Here is a 23303-nt window from a genome sequence, read left to right on the forward strand (position 1 = left end):
ATTTTTTTTGTCATGTCTCAGCAATTTCCTTATTCCTCATTGTGAATTCCCCTGCCTCTGATTGCAACAGACCTACATTTATTTTTGCTAATCTTTTCTAGCTACGTGTAGAACAATTGGGGAAGGTAGACCACGCCTCCCTTGTCACAGCAGTCCAAGATACAAGATCCATTACAACATACAGCCACTTTGACAGCTAGGGTGCGAAATGTGTAGTGGATGGAATGCCAAATGGATAAGATGCCATGAGGATGGGGTACCAGGGCCTAAGTAGGCATGGGGGCCAGATAAGTAAAAGAATATTTAGGTTAAATTAGGGTGATGGGAGATATCAAGTTTGGCAGGGGACAGGAGATGTATCGGATCCAGGGGTTTGATGGAGGACGTAGAGGTGTTCAGGTGTGCAGCAATGATGCGATGTTTGAGTCCCAGGGTGGGGGCGATGGTGGGGTTGAGGTCTAGTGGGTATTCTGCTCTAGTGGAGATGTAATTGGGGTGCGTCAATTGAACAGCTACTTGGGAGTTAGACTAGGAATTTAATAGGGCAAAAGTGAGGACTGCAGATGCTGGAAACTAGAGTAGAGATCAGGCAGCATCTGAGGAGCAGAACAAAGGAAAAGAGAGTAATTGGAACACCAAATGAGAAGTTTTATCAGGTTCTGTTGCCAGATTTGGAAATACTGTCAGTTTCAATTGACTGTGCTTTCTATTGTTTAGGCTGTACCTGCTATTACTACTCTGCCTTGGTACACAACAATGATTCCACTCACCTTCGTTTTAGGAATAACAGCCGTTAAAGATCTCATTGATGATATTGTGAGTACTTCCCCACCTGATATTAGATAACAACTTTAATTTTAATTTGTATAGAGGCTTGACTATCGTAAAATGTTTCAAACTGGCTTCACAGGGGCTCTTAGACAATAAGTGATGCTGAGACAACAATAGAAACTTTAAGACAAGTGACCGAATACTTGGTCAAAATGGTAGATTTTAAGCCAACATGCATTGATATAGATAAAAACCAAGGCTAATATAAGCATTAACCAAATTGTGTTCATAAGTTTAAAAGATTTTGTTTCTCAATCTTGGTTCATTGATAAGCTTCACCAATCTAGGTCTAGATTTGCATTATCCTTGGATAGGAATGAGACTGAAAGCAATGATTATTATAACTTGAACTTATCTATGATACAATACCATCATGCCAAATATTAGGCTATGATTCATTCTTAGTTTTGTGTTAAATAATAAATTACAAACCTATCATTTTGCAGCTATCAGTCCATGTCCGAACCTCTAGAATTTGATGCCCTTTCCCAAAGTGTATTTGGCGACAGGGGTGGTATTTAATTGGGTGGGTGGGTGGTGGTAGGGAACCCACCACCTTCCTGTGTTGGCCTTGATTAAGTCTAGGCTTGGAAGGCTTATCAATGGCCTCTTGCTCTGCCACCAACTGAGCTATTGGGTTTGCTTGCATGTTCCTGCATGGGTGGGTTGGGGGAGGTGCTCATTGGCACATGCCTAGTACTTGATAGAGTGACTTGGCCTTGGGAAAGCTAGAATTCATTAAAAACTATCACCTGCCCCTTCCTCCATCCTCATGTTCTTCTCCCCCATGACAGCCACCCTGTGATCCTACCCTATCTTTACTCAGTGATGGCCTGGGCCTCTGCTTTGGACACTGCCAGAACAAGTTGTCCAAGGGAACCAATCTGGTGTGTGCATCATTCCTGTGGACAGACAACTTGGTCAATGATTGCTGTTTGCTGTGGCATTGAGCATGAACCCCACGAGTGTATGAGTCCCAGCATTTTGCAACTTGTACATCCTACTCTTCTGGGCCCAGGTTGATGGATTTTAATGTGGGAAAATGATAGGTCACTCACATCGCTCACAAACATAAAAAGACAGAATATTTATTAAAAGGTGTGAAACTTCTAAATATTGAGTTCCATTCAGACTTGAATGTACCAGTACAAGGAATACGAAAAGTTAGCATGCAGATACAGCAAGCGATAGGAGATTACGATTGGTGTTCAAGAAGATAGAATTCCTTTAATGGTACAAGGTTTTGGTGACACCAAGATTGGAATTCTAGGAACAATTTTTGTCTCAATATTTAGGAAAAGACTTGAGGGAAACATTGAAGGAAGATCAGCAAAGGTTCACTTAGATTGGTCCTTGGGATGACAAAGTTATCCGATGATGAGGCCTGAGTAAACTAGGTCTCTATTGTCTAGACTTTAGAAGGATGAGGAGTGATCTGATTGAAATGTACAAGTTCTGAAGGAGTTTGAAAAGGTAGATACTGAGACTTTGTTTCCCTCCCAGGGAATCTAGAACAAGGGGGAACCGATATCAGGGTAAAGGATTTGAGGTGAGAAAAAAACTTGATAATCCCTTGTGTGTGTTTCTCCAGAATTTTTTATCCCAAAAGTTTGTGGATGCACCATCTTTTAATATATTTAACACTGAGACAGATTCTTAATCTCTCAGGACGTTAGGAATATGGGCAAAGGATAGGAAAATGAAATTGAAGTCCCACATCAGCAATGATTGCACTGTAGGCTCAACTTACTGAATGGCTTCCCAAGTAAGGACAGATTAGCAAAAGGACTTACATTTTTGGACCCCTTTAAAACTGATTCCTTTTCCTGCTAGACTGATTTAGTGGGAGAGCCACAATCACTTCCCCACTCAGGCCTATAGTAAAAATAGCAATTGGATCCTGATGACTTCATTGGAACTTGACCTTCTTATTTAAGGACAGATTCTACTGCCTTCTGTCAGGTATCCTTCCCACCCACACTTCACCATAGATGAAGAATTGTCTGCAATTAATGGCTGTGGAACTCTTTATGAATAGTTCATGCTTTAGAACATTGACAGAGTCCAAAGTGAAAGCACTGTCTGACCAACAATGATTTTGTAACCTATTCAATTAAGCTCTTTAGAGGTTAGAACATATTTCAAACCTTCTTGAAAATGTCTGCGTGTGCTTTAATGTTTATTAGAGCTATCTCAGGACAGTAGATGGCTTATACAATATTTTATGTCATTGGAATGCCTTCTAGTTATTGCTTAAAGAGGTTAAGACTTGTGATTAGCATCCTGAGTGTAGCCCATAAAATAAAAAATAAAAAACAGATTTTTGTAATGGAACACCATAATTCATGAAATGCAGGCATCATTTTTAAACTGACTATTAGAAATGATTTCAAGAAGAAGGAGGATAACACTGACTTATGTAAAATGCCTTGGGTATACCATATTCTTGTACTGTCTGCTCGGCAAATAATATATTTGTAACAGTCATACTATAGAACATAGGATTTAAGACACATCAGAAAGCTATTTGGGTCAGGTATTTTGTTAGCTGACTATATCAAAGCCTGAATAATCAGATGCTTTAGCTACCACCTTGGTCCTTTCCCAGCGTCAATTATGTGCCGCTAGAGTTTGGCCCTTGCTGGAGTAATTTCAACATCCACCATAACTCTGCCCCCTCACTGCAGCTCCACCCCCTCACTGCAACTCCAACCCCTAACCATAACTCTGCCCAGCACAAGCCCATCACCCAGCTACAACTCTGTCCCCTCAGCACAACTCCACTTCCTCACTACAACCCTATCCCCCATCACAACTCAACCCTGTCCCCGCCACAACTCTCCCCTACCACAACTCCACCCCTCATTATAACTCTGCCACCTCATCACAAGTTCATACACTCAGCACAAATCCATCCCCCATCACAAATCCATCCCCCCCACTACAACTCCATTCGCCACAACTCCACCTCACCACCACAACTCTGCCACCTCATCATAATTCTGCCCGCCCACCATCTCATTCACTTTGAAATCCTTTGGATTAAGTAATTTGAGTTTACTTTAATGTTGACATAGACAATTTCACACAACATAATGTGTTCCCTCCTCCTTTATTGATTCTAGAACCTGAGCTTCTATAATCTCTCCTCGTTGCTTATTTCCTTTACACGTGAGATCATTCAGGTTGCATTATATATCGCATATTTGCGTGTCAAGGACAATGTGTCACTTATAATTACATTTACTGAAATGTATTTGGAATTCGCTGGAACTTATAGAAATGTGTTTAAATTAGCTACGCTATTTATTTAACCAACATCAACAATATTTGTAACTTGGCTGGTGTGTGTTTCTGTGTATATTCATTTAACAGATATATAAAACGTTTTTTGTTTTAATTGATCGTTAACAGGTTATTAAATCTGTGATGATTTACAATCAGGTGTCATTGGCAAAAAGACTTGGTTGTTCAACGTTTTGTCTCTGTATTAGGCACGTCACAAGAGCGACAAAGAGATCAACAACAGACCATGCGATGTTCTTGTTGGGAAAAGGTAAGTAACTAAACAACGAGACAGTCGACACAATGTAGAGAGTATTAGGAGCTAGTGGTCAGTATGGTATTGTGTTTTATGTGGTACTGTATCAACCTTGGCTAAATGTTAACATTCAAACCTTTGGGTCAGGAGGTTGAAGGTTCTAGGTCTTCCTAGGAAAAATAGAGCATATTGTTTAGTTTGACACTTCCTTGTGATACTGAGACTGTATTGCACTGTTAGAGATACTTTCAGCTGAGCAATTAAACTGGATACTTGCTTGGTCTCTTGGATGAATGTAAAAGATCCATGACCCCATTTGAAGAAAAGCTGGCAAGTTCTCCTGAAGTTCCTGTCTATATTAATACAACCAGCAGCATCTGTAAAAATAGATTATCTGGTTCTTTGACTGATTGATTGCTTTTTGTAGGATTTCATTGTATCCAATTTGGCTGCCAAAGCTGTCTTCATTTCCAACAGTGAATATTTTAAAAACTATTTCACTGGTTATGAAACATTTTGGAAGGCCCTAATTTAATGAGAGCCCCTATGTAGATTGAACTTCTTTGTATTTCTTTTGTAGCTTCACAATTGCAAAATGGAAAGAACTCCAAGTAGGTGATGTGGTTTGTCTGAAGAAGGATGACTTTGTTCCAGTGAGTTGTCTTTGAAAGAAATACACTCTTTATTCTATGGAGGGATAGTACTTAAGTATCTCAACACTATACTTGTTTGTGGTTCTCGTAGGCTGATCTGTTCTTGCTGTCTAGTTCGGAGCCAAATAGCCTGTGTTATGTTGAAACAGCTGAAATCGATGGGTAAGATTTCTATATTTGCTGTTATTTCTATTTCATTTTCCTGCATGTGTTGTGTTCAGGAGTTATGTGACTCTCCCTCCATTTCTGACCATGGTATTGCGAAGGGAGGGTTCCCACTACACATGTAAATCATTAATAACATTACATTGTTTTCAGTTTCTTTATATATTTGTCTCTGGTTTACAATGAATCTGGCACATTCAGGAACCCATTACCACTTTTGAGAGCCTTAGTTCGAGTTGTGGAGAACCCAGCTGAATATGAATTACACCCTCTTTTCTCAGGGACACAACTTATTTATCGAAGTCATGATTATACTTCAGCCAATATAAGATCAATTTGCTTATCTTTCCCAACCAGCCATTAGTTTTCTTACTGTACACTGCTGACTATTAGCTCCAAATCTCATTTGCTTCAAACCTGCTTGCCATCTTTGTCTGCCCAACATCACTAGTAATTTCTTTTCCACAATTCTGTTGCCTTCTTATTTAAAAAGCTGTTGCCTAATTGTCTCATTTCCTTTTTTCCACTTCATTTCATGTTTTGGGGTGGCCTCTGCTCTTTGCTGAACTCTTCCATTTCTCAACAATATCCACTGCTTTGATGATCACAGAACTTATCAAAAAAAAATGCATCTGTGATATTCCCTGTTCAATGCATTTAGGGATACGTTTGCTGATTTTGTAGTGTCAATGCAGAACTTCTTTGGAAAGGAACATGTCATGAAATCAGATGCATTGTGGTGTACCAGTGTGATGTGGCTGTGGCCTGAAGTGTATTTGTGCCTAATGAGGCCATAATAATGTTAGCTCCTGTAATAACATCAGATCTAGATGTGGGAATGTAGTACTGAAATATTCAATACATATTTACTACTGCTCCTTTTATATGTTCATATTAGTTATGGATACATAGGTACATGGGTTAATGTTAAGCTATTCAGTTACAAATAGCATATTTCCATCAGCATGTCATGCTTCAAGTGGCCAAATTAAGATCAAGGTTGACACCATTTTACCTTTAGGTCACATACTTTGACATAGTGATGATATTATGATCACGTCTCTTAAAGGTATGCTGCATACTAACCGTGAGACATAACACAACATGCACCAGCATTTTTAATTTACAACACCGTTGGTTGAGTGAACAGTATGTGACTCAGTCATGTGAAGCTCTTTCATTTTGAAATGTAGAGACATGGGACATACTAGTAACAACAGGTCATTTGACTCTTCGAGCCTAATGTAACATTCAATGAGATTGTGGCTGACTGATTGCAGTTTCAATTTCACTTTTCTGTCTGCCCTTTTTAACTCTTGACTCTTTTTTGTCTGTTACAAATTTATCCAACATCGTCTTGAACAAGCATATGAGACAGACTAATAGCCTTCTCATCTCTAGCTTAAACCGTGTTCCCTTGTTCTAGTCTTTCTGCCAAGCACCAGCATCTACCCCGTCAAGCCTCCTCAGGATCCTCTGTTTCAATAAGACAGTGATAGTTTAACAGTAACTGTAGGATTGCTTTCTGCTGATGCATTTCAGGTCCAATTTCCCCAGAGTCTCCCATTCCAGGCCCACTCTTTCGACTCAAAAGTTGCTAGTTTTGCTTGGTGCCTTCTTCATTAGTGTCACAGGAATTATTGGTGCAGATAGAATGAGCCATGATCATATTGATGGAAGAGCAGCCATGACGGGCTGAACGGCCTACTCCTGCTCTATTTTCAATGTTTCTGTGTAATATAATTTGTGCTGTATTGGGAAGTGATCCCGTGATTTCATAATCTGTTTTAATGAACAATGATGCCATCTCTCTCTATCTATTTTTATCCTCATTGGTTGAATAAAGATACCATTGTAACTCTTAATGTCATTAAACCTTGTCAATGACAGCACCTTTATAATATTACAAGATTTCTGCCAGTTCTTACAGCCCGCTGACACAGATCAAATTCAAAGTTTTAAAACAGGAAACAATTTTGCTTTCAGTGAGACCAACCTGAAATACAGACAAGCACTAAGTGTTACACATGATGAGGTGAACACCGTGGACCAACTAGCACGGTTTGATGGTGAGTATTGACTATGGTTGCAGAACAATTTCTCAAGGTTAAGTAATTGAATGACTTTCCAAAGAGCAAAGTTTTTGTCTTGTACAAGAGAAAAGGATTGATAGAATGTCCTCATGTCCATCATTCTATAATTTCCCATTTTATAATCTCTGATCTAACTGTAAGCATTGCCTTGTGTTCAAATAATAACCACATGCTGATATGGGATATTCACATTCTTCAGTGTAATACCCATGATAATGACTTGACCAATCAAAAATGACTTTCCTGATTTGAATTTAAATGAACGCTTGGCAGTTAACTGTTCCCTTTAGCACTCTCCATGCCAGTGCCTCTATCAATCAGCAGCTTGATCCCATGCTGTTGTTCCCTTTGAGATCTGATGTTCTTGCAATTGTGTCCTGATGAGTGCAAGTCAAAAATCTTCAAGAGTCTCATTTGTCAAAATTACTCAAATCTATGTATCATAGCAGAAAACCTAAAGTTCTCTGATGTTTAAGTATTGAGCCAAAATATTAAGTAGTTCAGAGCTGAATTATAATCTGCAGTGAGTTCTATGAACTTGTTTGTCTTGCTGCTGGTATGTCAGGCATTCTTTGCTGTTGCTCCACTTCATTGACATGCCCACAGGTGCAGATATGGGCAGAGATATGGAGTTAAATCTGGGTAAGTGTAAGGTGCTGTACTTTGTGAGATCAAACATTAAGGGAAAGTTTACAGTTAATGGAACACCTCTGAACAGGTACAGGTATTGATTTACAGAGGGATCTTGGGGTTCAAGTCCATAGCTCTCTGAAAGTGGCCATGCAAGTAAATAGCTGAAAATGTGTTGCTGGAAAAGCGCAGCAGGTCATGCGAGTAAATAGGGTAGTAAAGAAAGCATATGGCATGCTTGCCTTTATTAGTCAGAGAATTGAGTACAGGAGTCAGGATGTCATGTTGCTGCTTTATAAGACTTTGGTTAGGTCACACTTGGACTGCATTCAATTTGGGTTCCCACATTACAAGAACGATGTGGAGGCTTTGCAGAGGGTGCAGAAGACATTTACCAGGATGCTGCCTTGATTAGAGGGCCTGAACTTTAAGGAGATGCTAGAAAAACTCAGGTTGAGCTGTGGAGGTTGAGGGTAGACTTGATAGAATAATGATATGATAGATTTGGTTGATGGTCAGACCCTGTAGCTCAGCATTTCAATTCCCCCTCCCACTCCACCAAGGATATGCAGGTCTTTGGACTCCTCCATCGTCAGACCACAACAAAACGACGGTTGGAGGAAGAACGCCTCATCTTCCGCCTAGGAACCCTCCAACCACAAGGGATGAACTCGGATTTCACCAGTTTCCTCATTTCCCCTCCCCCACCCTGTCTCAGTCAAATCCATCGAATTCAGCACCGCCTTCCTAACCTGCAATCTTCTTCCCGACCTCTCCGCCCCCACCCCAGTCTGAACTTTCACCCTCACCTTGACCTCTTTCCACCTATGAGAGGGAGAAAGTTCAAAGGAGATGTAAGGGGTACGTTTTTACAACTTGGGAGGTCATGTTGTGGCTGTACAGGACATTGGGTAGGCCACTGTTGGAATATTGCATGCAATTCTGATCTTTTTCCTATTGGAAAGATGTTGTGAAACTTGAAAGGGTGCAGAAAAGATTTACAAGGTTGTTGCCAGGGTTGGAGGATTTGAGTTATAGGGAGAGGCTGAACAAGCTGGGGCAGTTTTCCCTGGAGAGTTGGAGGCTGAGGGGTGACCTTATAGAGATTTATAAAATCATGAGGGGCATGGATAGGATAAATAGACAAAGTCTTTTCCCTGGGATCGGGGAGTCAAGAACTAGAGGGCATAGGTTTAGGGTGAGAGGGGAAAGATATAAAAGAGACCTAAGGGACAATGTTTTCACACAGAGGGTGGTACGTGTATGGGATGAGCTGCCAGAGCTCCCTATAGCTCAAATCCTCCAACTCTGGCAACATCCTTGTACGTCTTCTCTGAACCCTTTCAAGTTTCACAACATCTTTCGATAGAAAAGAGACCAGAATTGCACGCAATATTCCAACAGTGGCCTAACCAATGCCCTGTACAGCCGCATCATGACCTCCCAACTCCCATATTCAATACTCTGACGAATAAAGGAAAGCATACCAAATGCATTCTTCACTATCCTATCTACCTGTGAGTCCACTTTCAAGGAGCTATGAACCTGCACTCCAAGGTTTCTTTGTTGAGCAACACTCCCTAGGACCTTACCATTAAGTGTATAAGTCCAGCTAATATTTGCTTTCCCAAAATGGAGCACCTCATTTTTTTCAGTCCTGTTCCTAGCTCATGAAGTTTATGCATATTTTGGAAGTCATACCTCAGTGCAGGAAAACAGATACGTGGATGATATGGGATTATGATCAAAAATCTAGCTGTTTGGCCATGTTATGGAATACTTTGCATGTCCATCAAGTCCTCAGGTGGAACTTGAAATATCAGAGATGAGGGTCTTTGATTATGCAGAAAACAGAGAAGATGAGTTGTCCACCTTACAGGAGAGAGAATTATGGCAAAATTTAACAGAAATGACCAAAATCCTGAAGAATCTTGACAGTGTAAGCGAAGTGTAACCATTAGCTGAAGGATTGGTAACCAAGGTGGCATCAATTCAAGGTAATAGTCAAAAGAATTAAAAGTGAGATGAGGCCAATATGTTTTATACAGCAACTATGCTGCTCTGAAAGGCAAAGTCTCAACTGGTGACAGAAACAGATTCAGTATCAAGATCTTTTCTGAAAATAACTAAACATTGGAAGGGGAAAATAAATTGTGGGGCTATAGAAGAAAAGTGAAAAGGAACGAGGCCAACCGGATAACTCATTCAAAGAGCCAACATAGGCATGATGGGTAGAATAGATTCCTTCTGTCAGGTACAGTTTTATAATTGTTGATTCTTCAAAATCGTTTTGAAATATACTTGAGAGAGATACACTTCTGTGTCTGGTATCAACCTTATATGGTTTTATGTAATGAGCAGAATTTACCGTGTTGAACTTATGGCTGGCTGACAGCATTCTACAGTATTGCCATATCTGCTGTTCACTTTTGTCTGGAAATGACCATGGTTTGTCTGTCAACTGGTTGAGAATTCCAACCTCTAATCTTCTGCACCTCTCTATTGAACAGCACCCATATATATGCAACCTTATTTTAAACAAGATCTGGTCTGGAATTGTCTTCTAACCACATTAGGACATATTCCCCTGAATTGACTTTATAATTTTGAATTGTACAGTGAGCTAAGAGCTTCCTTTGTGTTATCCCCACACCTGGATTGGGAGCAGTGACTGTGTCTCGATCAGTTTGGTTTTTACTCCTCAGGCTTACTTAGATGAACAAACCGCCTGCATTTGACAGAGGGTTCAATCGTGCTCTGTAGTACAGAGATCTGGGAGCAGAAAGAAAATAACTTTCATTCTGACAATCAATTTGTTCTCAATAGTGTGATCTGAAACTTCTGAAGAGTTTTTTTTTACAGTTGAAGGCCATTAGAAAACATAGCTTGAGTCGTTGTGAGTGCACAAAATACCTTCACTTCAACAAAGCACCTGTAACTTGGGATCAACAGGCTTGAATCAGCACGTTATTTGGGATTAGTGCTGCTGGTCACCATGACCAGAGCTTTAAAATGGTATAATCCAGTGGATCTCAGATTGAAAGCAAGACTTTTATCAGATGATATGCAAGGACTTATGCTGCTCTGAAATGCAGATAGAGCAGATTTGTTAAATTGTTAATGTGTCAGGACAGATGTTTGACAAGTGCCCTTTCAGCTTTTATTGTTGGGGGAGGGTTGTTAAGTTCTTGTTGCCTTGTCAAGCTGCTGCCTTTCACTATGGCCTTGTTAGCCCTCAACATTCCCACATGTCCTTTTTCTTCTGATTCTGACTCCTTGGGAGTTTCTGATCTTAATCACTTCACTAAAGCAACCACGCCATCAGCTTCCTGGACCCCTGGCTCGAGAATGTTATCCCCCTTAGTTGTTCCCCAATACCTTCCTCCTTGACTAAATATTTCACCATCTGTTTGAATATATTCTTTCGTTGTCTAACATTGAACTTTGTTTAAAGTGTAACTGTTAAAATGTTTGGAATGCTTTGTTTTATTCTGCTATATAAATGTTAGTTATTGTTCCTGTCTTCGTAATATTAATATTGCATATTTATTTGAGACATCCTTCAGACAAATATGTTATATAAGTTGGTTATTTTTGGTGCATAGTTACCAGCAGCCTTTAAACTAATACATGTTGTTTTCACAGGTAGGATTATCTGTGAAAAGCCAAACTGTGACCTACACTCATTTACAGGCACATTATTTTGGAAAGGACAAGAATTCTCACTTGACAATGAGCAAATATTACTCCGAGGTTGTAGAATACGAAATACAGAAAAGTGCTATGGGGTGGTTTTATTTGCAGGTAAGTTGACCTATCCATACTAATGTGTTGCAGTCAGAACACAGGTCTTCAAATAGAATGCAGTGTATTCTGTCCCGTTGCTATCAGGCAATAATTGAGGAGAAAGTGAGGTCTGCAGATGCTGGAGATCAGAGCTGAAAATGTGTTGCTGGAAAAGCGCAGCAGGTCAGGCAGCATCCAGGGAACAGGAGAATCGACGTTTCGGGCATAAGCCCTTCTTCAGGAATTCCGAAACGTCGATTCTCCTGTTCCCTGGATGCTGCCTGACCTGCTGCGCTTTTCCAGCAACACATTTTCAGATTCGGCAATAATTGCCAACTTGAATTTTGTAATTGGGTTAGTCCTTGGAAAACAGTTCATTTCTTGATTCAAGATGATTTCATTTGAGAATTTTCTTTTATTTTATTGTTAATTAGATTGCTTCACTCAAATTACCAGATAATTCAAATTATGGATAATTTTAATTTCTTTCACTGATAAAATGCTTGTAATTAAATATAGCCTTTTAAAAACATTTTAAATTCAAAGTAAAAGGAGGCAGCACAAACGCATAGAAAAAGTTTTTCTCTGTGACTATAGTTCTTGCACAGTGAGTGATCTGATGTTTTCTGGCCATGGGTAGGCGATAGTGAGTATCTGGTGCAGGTTGCCAGAGCCATGCAAGATTCCTCTGAAGGGAAGTGTTTGGATATGGGACAGCACAAAGCCTCCGCAAGGAGTTTCCAGTTTCTGATGGTGTGATTTTAGTGTTAATTTTGTTTGCTGTGGAATCCAGGAGAATAAGAATGGGTGTATTCTGGGCAGCATTGGCAAGTTGATCAAGCTGCAAGCCAGGAAGTGACCGTGTGGGTGTTCTTTCCTGATGATGATGTTTCAAATCACTACCTTGATTCAAATTGAGAAGTGGAGGTTGGGAGGTTGGATTATTTTCCATGTTTCCCAGTCCATTCTTACTGTTTGTGATTTTCTAGTCCACCTATGATGGCATTGGAGAGTTCTTACATGTAATATGCAAGTTTCATTTTAACAGTGCAGTGCAGTTAATGAGATGTATGTCAGTGTAGAGGTGATTTGCAGATTCTCTCCTGAGAATGTGCAATGATCAAATTCTCAGATCACTGATATTTCAGAAGAAAGGATATAGAGAGTAGCCATGGGGACATGACTAAACGGACAGTTGTTTCAAAAAGACAGCACTGCTGCAAGGGATTGAAGGAATTTTACTGGACCCCAGACAGGTGAGCTGGCAGCGGTGGAGGGGGGATGGGGCGCTACCTGGTTTTGCCTCAATCTTTAGCCATTGAAGGACAGCTTTCTGCCTGACCCAATTTTGAGTCTGATGGAGTTGAGGTCAGGCGACTCTTGGATGTACTTGGCTTCAAGTGAGAAGCTTCTGTCACTGTCCCTGTTTCCCAATCAGGACCCCCATTCTACCCCTTTGCTTCCACTAGGCATTTTGAACATGAGCCCTAATCCATTCCCACCCACCACCTTCCAGGGTCTTCCTCCTCTCCCACAGTGAGATTCATGGCCTCCTGTCATTTAGAATCTGTTGACTGCCTGTGGTCTCAGCAATGGTGATCTCTCCTTGTCTCACAGCCAGGAATACAATGCTGCTGGTCATTCAGATTGATCTCTGAGGTGAGACTTCCATGCATTTGCTATGACCCCTCATCACAGACTGACAGATTTTCAGGCTCAGGTTAAATTGTAAGGCCTTCCCCAGCATGTCAAGCTCCTGATTGTGCTTATGTCCTGGGGGCTGTAAGTGCACTCTCTAACCGGGTGCTTTTTCCTTCCAATTTTTGGTGTCAGACTGACTGAGTCAAGATCCCAGAACTTTATGGGAAGTAAGGGAAGAAATTGCTGGGCCCACTACTGAGATATTTGAATCATCAATAGTCATGGGTGAGATGCTAGAAGACTAGAGGTGGGCTAATGTGATACCATTATTTAAGAAAGACTGCAAGAAAAAGCCAGGGAGCTATAGACCAGTCAGCCTTATGTCGGGGGGGGGGGGGGGGGGGGGGTGGTAAGTTGTTTGGAGGGGATTCTGAGGGACAGGAATACGATGCACAACATAGCTTTGTGCATGGGATATCATGTCTCACTAACTTGATTGAATTTTTTTGAAGAGGTGACAAGATTGATGAAGGCAGTGTGGTGGATGTGGTCTATGTGGACTTCAGCAAAGTGTTCAACAAGGTTCCACATGGTAGATTGGTTAGATTACATTGGGATCCAGAGGGAGCTAGCCAATTGGATACAAAAATTGGTTTGAAAGTAGGAGACAGATGGTTGCTTTTCAGAATGGAAGTCTGTGACAAGCAGTGTGCCAAGTTGTGCTAGGACCATCGCTTTTTGTCATTTATATAAATGATTTGGATCTGAATATAAGAGGTGTGATTACTAAGTTTGCAGATGACATCAAAATAGGTGGAGTAGTGGATAGTGAAGAAGATTATCTCAGACTACAACAGGATCTTGATCAGATGGGCCAATAGGCCAAAGAATGGCAGATGGAGTTTAATTTAAATAAATGTGAGATGTTGCATTTTGGTAAGGCAAACCAGGGCAGGACTTACACAGCAAATGGTAGGGGCCTGGGGAGTGTTGCCGAACAAAAAGACCTAGGGGTGCAGGTGCATCTTTCCTTGAAATTGGAGATGCAGGTAGACAGGCTAGTGATGAAGGCATTTGGCATGCTTGCCTTCATTGGCGCTGGAAAAGTATAGCAGGTCAGGCAGCATCTGAGGAGCAGGAGAATTGACATTTCATACAAAAGGGCAAATTTAACATTAAACTAAAGTTGCAGCTTTGAGGGTAGTGGGATTGTGTATTTGCAGAGTTTTATAAAGCATTTGATAAATACCACTTAATAGATATTTTGACAAGATTGAAGACTTTGTCTTGAAATTACCTATGGAACAAGGAGTTAGAACGTCATGTTATGGCCATACACCGCATTGGTGAGGCCACTTTTAGAATATTGTATAGAATTCTGATCTCCTTCCTATCGGAAGAATGTTGTGAAACTTAAGAGTGTACAGAAAGGATTTACAAGGATGTTGCTGGGACTAGAGAGTTTGAGTTATAGGGAGAAGCTGAATAGGCTGGGGCTTTTTTCCCTGGAGTGTCAGAGGCTGAGGGATGACCTTATAGAGGTTTATATAATCAGGAAAGGCTTGGAGAGGGTGAGTAGCTAAAGTCTTTTTTCTTGGGTTGGGAGTGTCCAAAACTAGAGGGCATGGGTTTAAGTTCAGAGGGGAAAGATATAAAGGGGACTTAGGCGGCAACTTTTTCAAGCAGAGGGTGCATGGAATGAGCTGCCAGAGGAAATGGTGGAGGCTGGTACAATTACAACATTTAAAAGGCATCTGGATGGGTATTTGAATAGAAAGGATTTAGAGGGTTATGGGCCAAATGCTGGCAAATGGGACTAGATCAGATTGGGATGGATAAGTTAGACTGTGAGGTCTGTTTCTGTGCTGTATGATTCTATGATATTACATCACAAGAGTTCAAATCAGTCAGACTTCACATTTCTGAGGTCATGATGGGACCTACTTGCCTGACTCCCACTTTGAGTTAAAACACCCACCCTTAGTTATCAGAGCAGTGCTAGGGTTTTGTACCTTGGAAGTGCATGGCCTTTGAGATGATGTGTTTACAATAAGAAAGGGATTAGATTCTGTCCATATGAATACATTATTTGAGCTAGATAGACTCTGGAGCATGAATACAAGTTAGGAAACCAGAACACTACACGCGTATAAAAATAATACCTCTTATAATTCAGACTCGCAAACCTCTGGATTAATTGCTGGCATATTCAGTAGGTGTATATTTGCTTCATGAGAAATCCCTGTATGTGCTAAATTTCTCTATATACATAATGAGGATTGGGACATGAGTGCTAGTGTTACCAGTCATTAGGATCTCCTGGATCTTAATCGTCTTTAAGGGAACTAGTGGCTTTTGTTCTGCTATTTCCCAAGACCAGAATTATTATATTACTCATGATTAGAATTAATTAGCTTCCCTACAATGTGGAAACAGGCCTTTTGGCCCAACAAGTCCACACTGACCCTCCAAAGAGTAACCCACCCAGTCCCATTTCCCTCTGACTAATGCACCTAACACTACGGGCAATTTAACATGGCCAATTCACCTGACCTGCACATCTTTGGACTGAGGGAGGAAACCGGAGCACCTCATATAGGTTTCCTGCTGATGACTTTGCATGGATAGATCTAAACTTATTTTATATTCTATTTAATTTTCAGGGGTGGATACAAAAATAATGAAAAACAGCGGGAGATATATCTTGAAGAAAACCAGAATTGAGCGCCTCATGAATCGTGTGGTGTTTCTCGTATGTTCTATCACTTTCCACATTTTACACTTCGTAGAATTATGAACATTTACCTATAGATTTACATGTAATTTTACTCATAATGTCCATAGTTTTACTCACAATGTCTTTCCTGATGTAAGGCTTATGCCCGAAACGTCGATTCTCCAGCTCCTCGGATGCTGCCTGACCTGGTGTGTTTTTCCAGCGCCACTCTCTCGAGTCATAATGTTCATGCCAATCTCTTGTTAGACTGATCAAAAATGAAGCTCACTGCCCTGCTCTCTGTCCCATTTCTCCTTCTGCCCTAATTTACCATTTACTTTCTTTTGGAAAGCTGATCTGCTTCCTAATTTGCCTGTCGCACTACAGCAAATCTTATTGAGCTCTAGCAACACTGCAGAACGAAAATTTATGACTTCCTCATTATTTCACTGGCATTTTAAATTAATAATGCCTTTATCATTGATGCTTAATCTCAATCCTTATTTACTCTATCAAATTGTTTATTATTTAAAATATACAAATCCCTGCTAAATATCCTTTCAGCCATTGTTTAGATGAGCCATTCGAAATCTCCTGGTGCCACTTTGATAAGTTTCCATGTTTTATCATTTAGAAGATCTTGATTAAATTACCCTTCCACCAGCTAAACTCAAGGAATACAAATTAAACATATACTAACATTTCTTACAATTTAACACTTTAAACTTGCTAATGTGGTATATTTGCATTGTGCCCCCTACCTCCCCACAGCTAGTATACCAAGTCCTGTTCCAGAGTTGTGTCTCAACATCTCTGAACAGGTTGATTAGGAAATATCTCCCCTTCCTGAGGTTTGATGCTCAAAAGTGAACAATGTGTACAATGTGCAATGTTGGTGCACTAAACTCTGTACAAACGTCCTCACTTTGTTGCAAACCTCCATGTCAAAGTTCAACATTCCATTAATTTTTTTGATGACATATTGCATCTCTCCACCAGGTTTTAGTGATTTGCCTACATGGACATTTGTTTCTCCGTAGTTCCTAATATTTCCCTGTTAAGAAAATATTTGGTTGGATAACCTCACAGTTACCCACAGTGATTTCCATTTATGATTTTGCTCCCAGCTACACAATGTACTGTTCTCTTTGTCTTCATGTCTCTGCACATAATGTTAATAATTCTCTGGTCAAGTCATCAATGGTAAAAATCACACAACACCAGGTTATAGTCCAACAGGTTTTTTTGGAAGCACTAGCTTTCGGAGCATTGCTCCTTCATCAGGTAGCTGTGAAACAGGACCATAAGACACAGATTTATAGCAAAAGATTACGATGCCATGCAACTGAGGTGAACAAACCTAGATTGCTGTTAAGTCTTTCATCTTTTAAAATGAGTTGCAGGTTTTGGTTCATTAATAAGTAAAGCCCAGAATTTTTAAGTCTGGGATTCTGGAGACAACTTAAGGTTTTATGAAAAAAGGTGTCATCTCAGCTCAGACAATGCATTAAAGGTATGAGGTTACAGTCTATCTGTATCCTAATCTTGAGTCAGACTGATTCTATTTCCAAAGTAGGAATTTATAAAATGTTACATGGATTGACTGCCTGCATTGACTGCCTGTAAATTGTTTGCTTTTTGAGCAAAATAGAATGTGTCTGCAAATAAAATTCTGTAAGTGCAAATTTACCCCATAGACTTATATAGAGAATGAGATAGAGAGAGAGTGAGTGCACATGAGAGTGTGTGTTCACGTGTGTGCCTGCTTGGTAGAGTGTGTTCATGAGTATGATGGAGTATAAGCCTATGAAAGGGTTTGTGCATGGGTGTGTGAGAGAGCATGTGTATGGGAGAGGGTCAGCATGAGTGTGTGAGTAAGTAAGAATGTGTGTGTTTGTGAGTGAGAGAGAGAGTGTGTATAGTGTAGTGGGGTCACCGTAGTGTGACATAATCCCAAAATCCTGGTTGAGGCCATCCTCATAGGTACCGAACTTGGCCATCAGCCTCTGCGTTGTTGCCTGTCCCAAAGTCTGTCTTGGAGGATGTTCACCCGGAAATCCAAGGCTGAATGTCCCTGAATGCAGAAGTGTTCCCCGACTGGGAGGGAACACCCCTGTCTGGTGATTGTTGTGCGGTGTCCATACATCTGTTGTTGTAGCGTCTGTTTGGTCTCTCCAATGTACCATGCCTCGCGGCATCCTTGCCTGCAGTGTTTGAGATAGACAGCGTTGGCTGAATCACATGAGTACCTGCTGCAAACATAGTGGGTGGTGTCCTCACGTGTAATGGTGGTATCCATGTCAATACTCTGACACGTCTTGCAGTGGTTGCCATGACAGGATTGTGTGGTGTTGTGGTTGATGTCCTGAAGGCTAGGCAGTTTGCTGTGAACAATGGTTTGTTTAAGGTTTGGCAATTGTTTAAATGTGTGAAGTGGAGGCGTGGGGAAGGTCTTAGAGAGGTGCTAATCCTCATTGATAATGTGTCCCGGGCTGCAAAGAACACAGTGTAGTTTCTCCACTCCCGGGAAATATTGGACAACAAAGAGTACCCTATCAGTCCCATCCCTTGTCTGTCTCCTGAGGAGGTCAATACGGTTTCTCGCTGTGGCAAGTCAGAACTGAAGGTGCTGAAGAACAGCTTTATCAGGACAGGGTAAGACGCTCAACTCATCGATCGCTAGTTCTGACATGCCACAGCGAGAAACTGTAATGACCTCCTCAGGGGACAGACATGGGCTGCAACTGATAGAGTAACTTCATTGTCCAGTACTTCCCGGGAGCCAAGATACTACATCATGTTCGTCACAGTTTGCAACAGGTTATTGATGAGGATGAACACCTCGCCAAGACCTTCTCCAGACCTGCACTTCTCATCTTTAAACAACTGCCAAACCTTAAACAGACTTGTTCACCGCAAACTGCACAGCCTTCAGGACAACATGGACCACAAAACTGTACAACCCTGTCATGGCAACCGCTGCAAGACATGCCAGAATATCGACATGGATACCACCACGACATGGATACCACCATTACACATGGGGGCACCACCCACTGTGTATGTGGCAGATACTTATGTGACTCAGCCAACGTTGTCTATCTCATACATTGCAGGCAAGGATGCCCTGAGGCATGGTACGTTGGTGAGACCGAGCAGACATTACGACAATGCACAATGGACATCGCACAACAATCGCCAGACAGAGTTGTTCCCTCCACTCGGAGAACACTTCAGTCGTCAGGGACATTCAGTTTTAGATCTTCAGGTGACCATCCTCCAAGGCGGACTTCAGGACAGACAACAACACAGAGCGGCCAAGTAGAGGCATATAGCTAAATTTGGTACCTGTGGGGATGGCCTCAATCGGGATTTTGGGTTCATGTCACGCTACAGGTGACTTCACTACACTACACACTCTCTCTCTCACACACACACATGCACATTTTTACATATCTCACATTCACACTGACCTCTCTTATACTCATACGCACCCCGGACTCACACCCATGCACACACCCTCTCACAAGCTTATACTCTGTCACACTCACGCGCACACTCCACCAAGCATGCACATACATGAACACACACTCTCTCACGTGCACTCACACTCACATGCACACACACACACACATATATATAAGTCTATGGGGTGAATTTGCATTTGCAGAATTGTATTTGCAGACACATTCTATTTTGCTCAAAAAGCACAAATCTGCATGCAGTCAATCCATGTAACATTTTATAAAATCCTGCTTTGTAAATAGAACCAGTCTGACTCAAGATTGGGATACAGACAGACTGCAACCTCATACCTTTTAATGCATTGTCTGAGCTGAAATGTCACCTTTTTAAATAAGACCTTAAGTTATTTCAAGAATGTGCCTTGAAAGAAGTTTTGGGATTTACGTATTAATGAACTGAAACCTGCAGCCCATTTGAAAAGATGAGATTTAACAGCAATCGAGATTTGTTCAATATATTGTTTTCACTGCATGACATCATAATCTTTTTCTATAAATTCTGTGTCTTATGGTCCTGCTCCACAGTTATCTCATGAAGGAGCAGTACTCCGAAAGCTAGCACTTCTAAATAAACCTGTGAACTTTAACCTGGTATTATGTGGGTTTTTTTAACTTTGTCCACCCCAGTCCAACGCTGGCACTTCCACATCAAGTTATCAGTAAGGCTGGTGAAGGTTTGAGGCTCCAGACAGTCCCTTGGGAACAACACTAGCTATCTCCCTTCATCCTGACTATCTGTTTCCTAACCCAAATTACTAGACCATCTACAAAGTGCAGCTTCAGTTTTTATCCCAGTTTCTTCAGAGCTCAGTAATGTAATTAAAGTTTTTAAATAGGATTTGACTTAAAGTAAAGGAATTGTGGTATAAATGCACAAAATAGGAATGTTGCACATGCAACATTTCGTTATACTGTGCTTATACTTTTAATTCCAAATTGTGTTTATTCTGACCTTGCATTACATAAAACTAGTCACACCATTTTTTAAAGAAAGTGCTCCATTGGGCAGGAAGTTTTTAACAATGTCTTGTGGACAAAGAAGGTGCTTCCTAAAAGCATAAATTTCTTCTTAATGTTTGACATGTGTAAGCACTGGATTTCGTGTCCAGGACTGGCAATATCGGGCTGTGAGATCGAAGGTGACTGTAGCAATACCTATAAAGTGGAATGCAACTGAGTTAAGTAATTGCACATTTACTTGATACCTTTTCAGGTCCTCTTGATTCTCGCCGGTTTATCGTTCTGCCTCGCAGCTGGAGGTGCTGCCTGGGATGAGAAATTTGGAAAGAAAGCTCCATATCTCGACATTGAATCCGAGAATTTCAGTCCAGGATATCGAGGCTTTCTGTCTTTTTGGGGCTACGTTATTATTTTGAACTCGATATTGCCAATGTCACTTTACGTTACGTAAGCACGTCATTCTCTGTCTGCAAAGCTACATACAAACACTTTGTAATGTGCAGCTATTTAGAATCATCTCCCCGGAGATTGATAGTGCAATGAGAAAGCTCTTCAGAAGTTGCAGGTGGAGGTGAAGGCATAGTGGTATTACCTATTACTCCAGAGATTCAGGTCTGGAGACTTGGTTTTGAATTGAATTTGAATTCAATCAAAGTCTGAAATTAGATAACCACGAAATGATGCTCAGGGATGAAACCGTCTGGTTCATTCATGTCCATTAATCAGCTCCCACCTTCCAATAGGAAAGGAAACTGTCACCTTACCTGAACTGGCCTATGTGTGATTCCAGACCCTCAACAAAAAAGTTGACTCTTAACTGCTCTCTAGGCAATTAGGAATGGCCAATAAATGCTGGCCTACCCAGTGACACCCACATCCTGTGAATGGATTTGAAAAATAGGTAAAAAATTCCACTGATTTCTTCATCATTGAGAAGGTTAAAGAAAGAGAATAGTTATAATACTTTGGAGAACAATGGAAATGGGTTTTTGTTAATGATTTCTAGGTTTTGATAGTAATGCAATTTGAACTGAAAAAGATTTGGAAGAGATACTATCAATAATTATTGGAAGCATATCCTTTAAAACATAATCCCAGACTAGTCCTGAAATGGACTGACCCCAAATGTTTGGTGTGTGTTAAGGCTCTGAAATATGAATATGGCTCTTCTTGAAATGTAGAGTTTCCCTGTTTCCATAAGTTAAACACTCATGATTTTCTTTTATCAGAAGTTGTTCTCCTCACTGCTGATGTTGCATTAGGTAGTGGATCTGAAGGGTTAATGTTCATGCTGCATTCATTGGCTTCACCCAGTTGACTGATGTCACACACACACGCTGCCTATGGTTGCAGGCAGGAGTTCTACTCCAGCTTTCAGAGGGAGCAGCTGTATCTATACCAACTCCCTAGCATCCTGTGATTATAACCAAATGGAGTTGTATCCATTGCTATCCTGTTATCTAAGAAAACTGCCTCTTCTGTTTATATGTCATGGTGAGCCATGCTCTGCCACTAATTACTAGATAGGTCCAAGACAAAATAAAGACAAAAGAAAATTAGAGTCCAGCTTACCCACCGACTGGTAGAAGTGGCAAATACCAGTAGGTGCCAGCGATGGTCATCTGGGAAAACACCACAGCAGCAATGAAGACCAACAATTGAGTCAAGCACATCGACTTAGAATAAGTCAAATTGCAAAGGGAGAAGGAACTGGAGCAATGCAACCTTGTGTGCTAATTATATTAAGGGCCAGTAGAGGGAGCTGTTTTACTGCAATTGGAAGCAATGTTAAAGAGTATTATTAGGTTTACTTTGTCCTCTAGCAAGAGTTAAAATTAAAAATCACACACTAAATTCTGTGTCTTGTGGTCCTGCTTCACAACCACCCGATGAAGAGACAGTGCTTTGAAAGCTAGTGCCTCCAAGTAAACCTGTTGGACTATATCCTGGTGTTGTGATTTTTAACATTGTACAGGCTCCTTCAAATCATGTCTAGCAAGGGAACTGTGAGATATACCTAAGTTGTATGATTAAGGATGTTCTAAAATGATTACCTTTTCCAATAAGTACAATAGTTCCCATACCAATAAAAACATGAAATTTTCTAATGTCAGGATTGCTGTGCTCACTGTGCACTAATAACCATAGAATCAATAAATAAATACTGCTGCATTGCAAACATATATTTCACATATTTTAGTGGATCTCTTCGTGAAAAATGTAATTCTTAATCACTCTACATTGCTGCGTCATGTTAAAAATGGCTTAGTTCTTGCCTTTCACAACAGTTAATGAAATGTAGTGAACGCAATGGCTTAATAGAGCTGAATTAACGTTTTGCAATTCTGACTCTGTTCACATATCACTGCATAGAGCTGCTGTACGCAGTGGATAATTGCAGCAGTTTTGTATTTCAGTTTTGAACTCCTTCATGTAGTCCAGAGCTTTTTTATTAACTGGGATATAAAGATGTACTGTGATGAGAGAGACAGTCCCGCCAAAGCAAGAACAACTACCCTGAATGAAGAACTTGGCCAAATAAAGTACATTTTTTCAGATAAAACTGGAACTCTAACCCAAAACATCATGACCTTTAAGAAATGCAGCATCGGTGGACGGATATATGGTAATTGTTATATTGCTAATGTTCAGGAGTAAGAAACAATTTATATTCTATTTCTTGTCAAAGGTATCCTCTCCAAGAAAAATGCTTACAAGACTAAGAAGAAAGATCTGGGCTATTTCCAAAAAAGTTTTAACTGC

At 40.6% G+C, this 23303-nt stretch overlaps 1 protein-coding gene across 10 annotated transcripts in view; it reads left to right on the top strand.

Annotated features, from left to right (window-relative positions):
• Window positions 1-23303, top strand: part of LOC122565318 (phospholipid-transporting ATPase IC) — a 152524-nt gene that overhangs the window by 73578 nt on the left and 55643 nt on the right. For all 10 annotated transcript variants that reach the window (XM_087976047.1, XM_043721170.2, XM_043721169.2 and 7 more), the window contains 9 exons: window positions 718-816; window positions 4326-4387; window positions 4953-5025; window positions 5117-5187; window positions 7177-7259; window positions 11559-11717; window positions 16004-16092; window positions 20794-20987; window positions 22958-23166. In XM_087976047.1, coding sequence (XP_087832173.1) covers window positions 718-816; window positions 4326-4387; window positions 4953-5025; window positions 5117-5187; window positions 7177-7259; window positions 11559-11717; window positions 16004-16092; window positions 20794-20987; window positions 22958-23166 — 1039 coding nt within the window. The remainder of the gene's footprint in view (window positions 1-717; window positions 817-4325; window positions 4388-4952; window positions 5026-5116; window positions 5188-7176; window positions 7260-11558; window positions 11718-16003; window positions 16093-20793; window positions 20988-22957; window positions 23167-23303) is intronic.

This window comes from Chiloscyllium plagiosum, unplaced genomic scaffold (genome assembly GCF_037043375.1).
Source record: "Chiloscyllium plagiosum isolate Xiang-an unplaced genomic scaffold, Cpla_swu_hap1 HiC_scaffold_28, whole genome shotgun sequence".
Classification (NCBI taxonomy): domain Eukaryota; kingdom Metazoa; phylum Chordata; class Chondrichthyes; order Orectolobiformes; family Hemiscylliidae; genus Chiloscyllium; species Chiloscyllium plagiosum.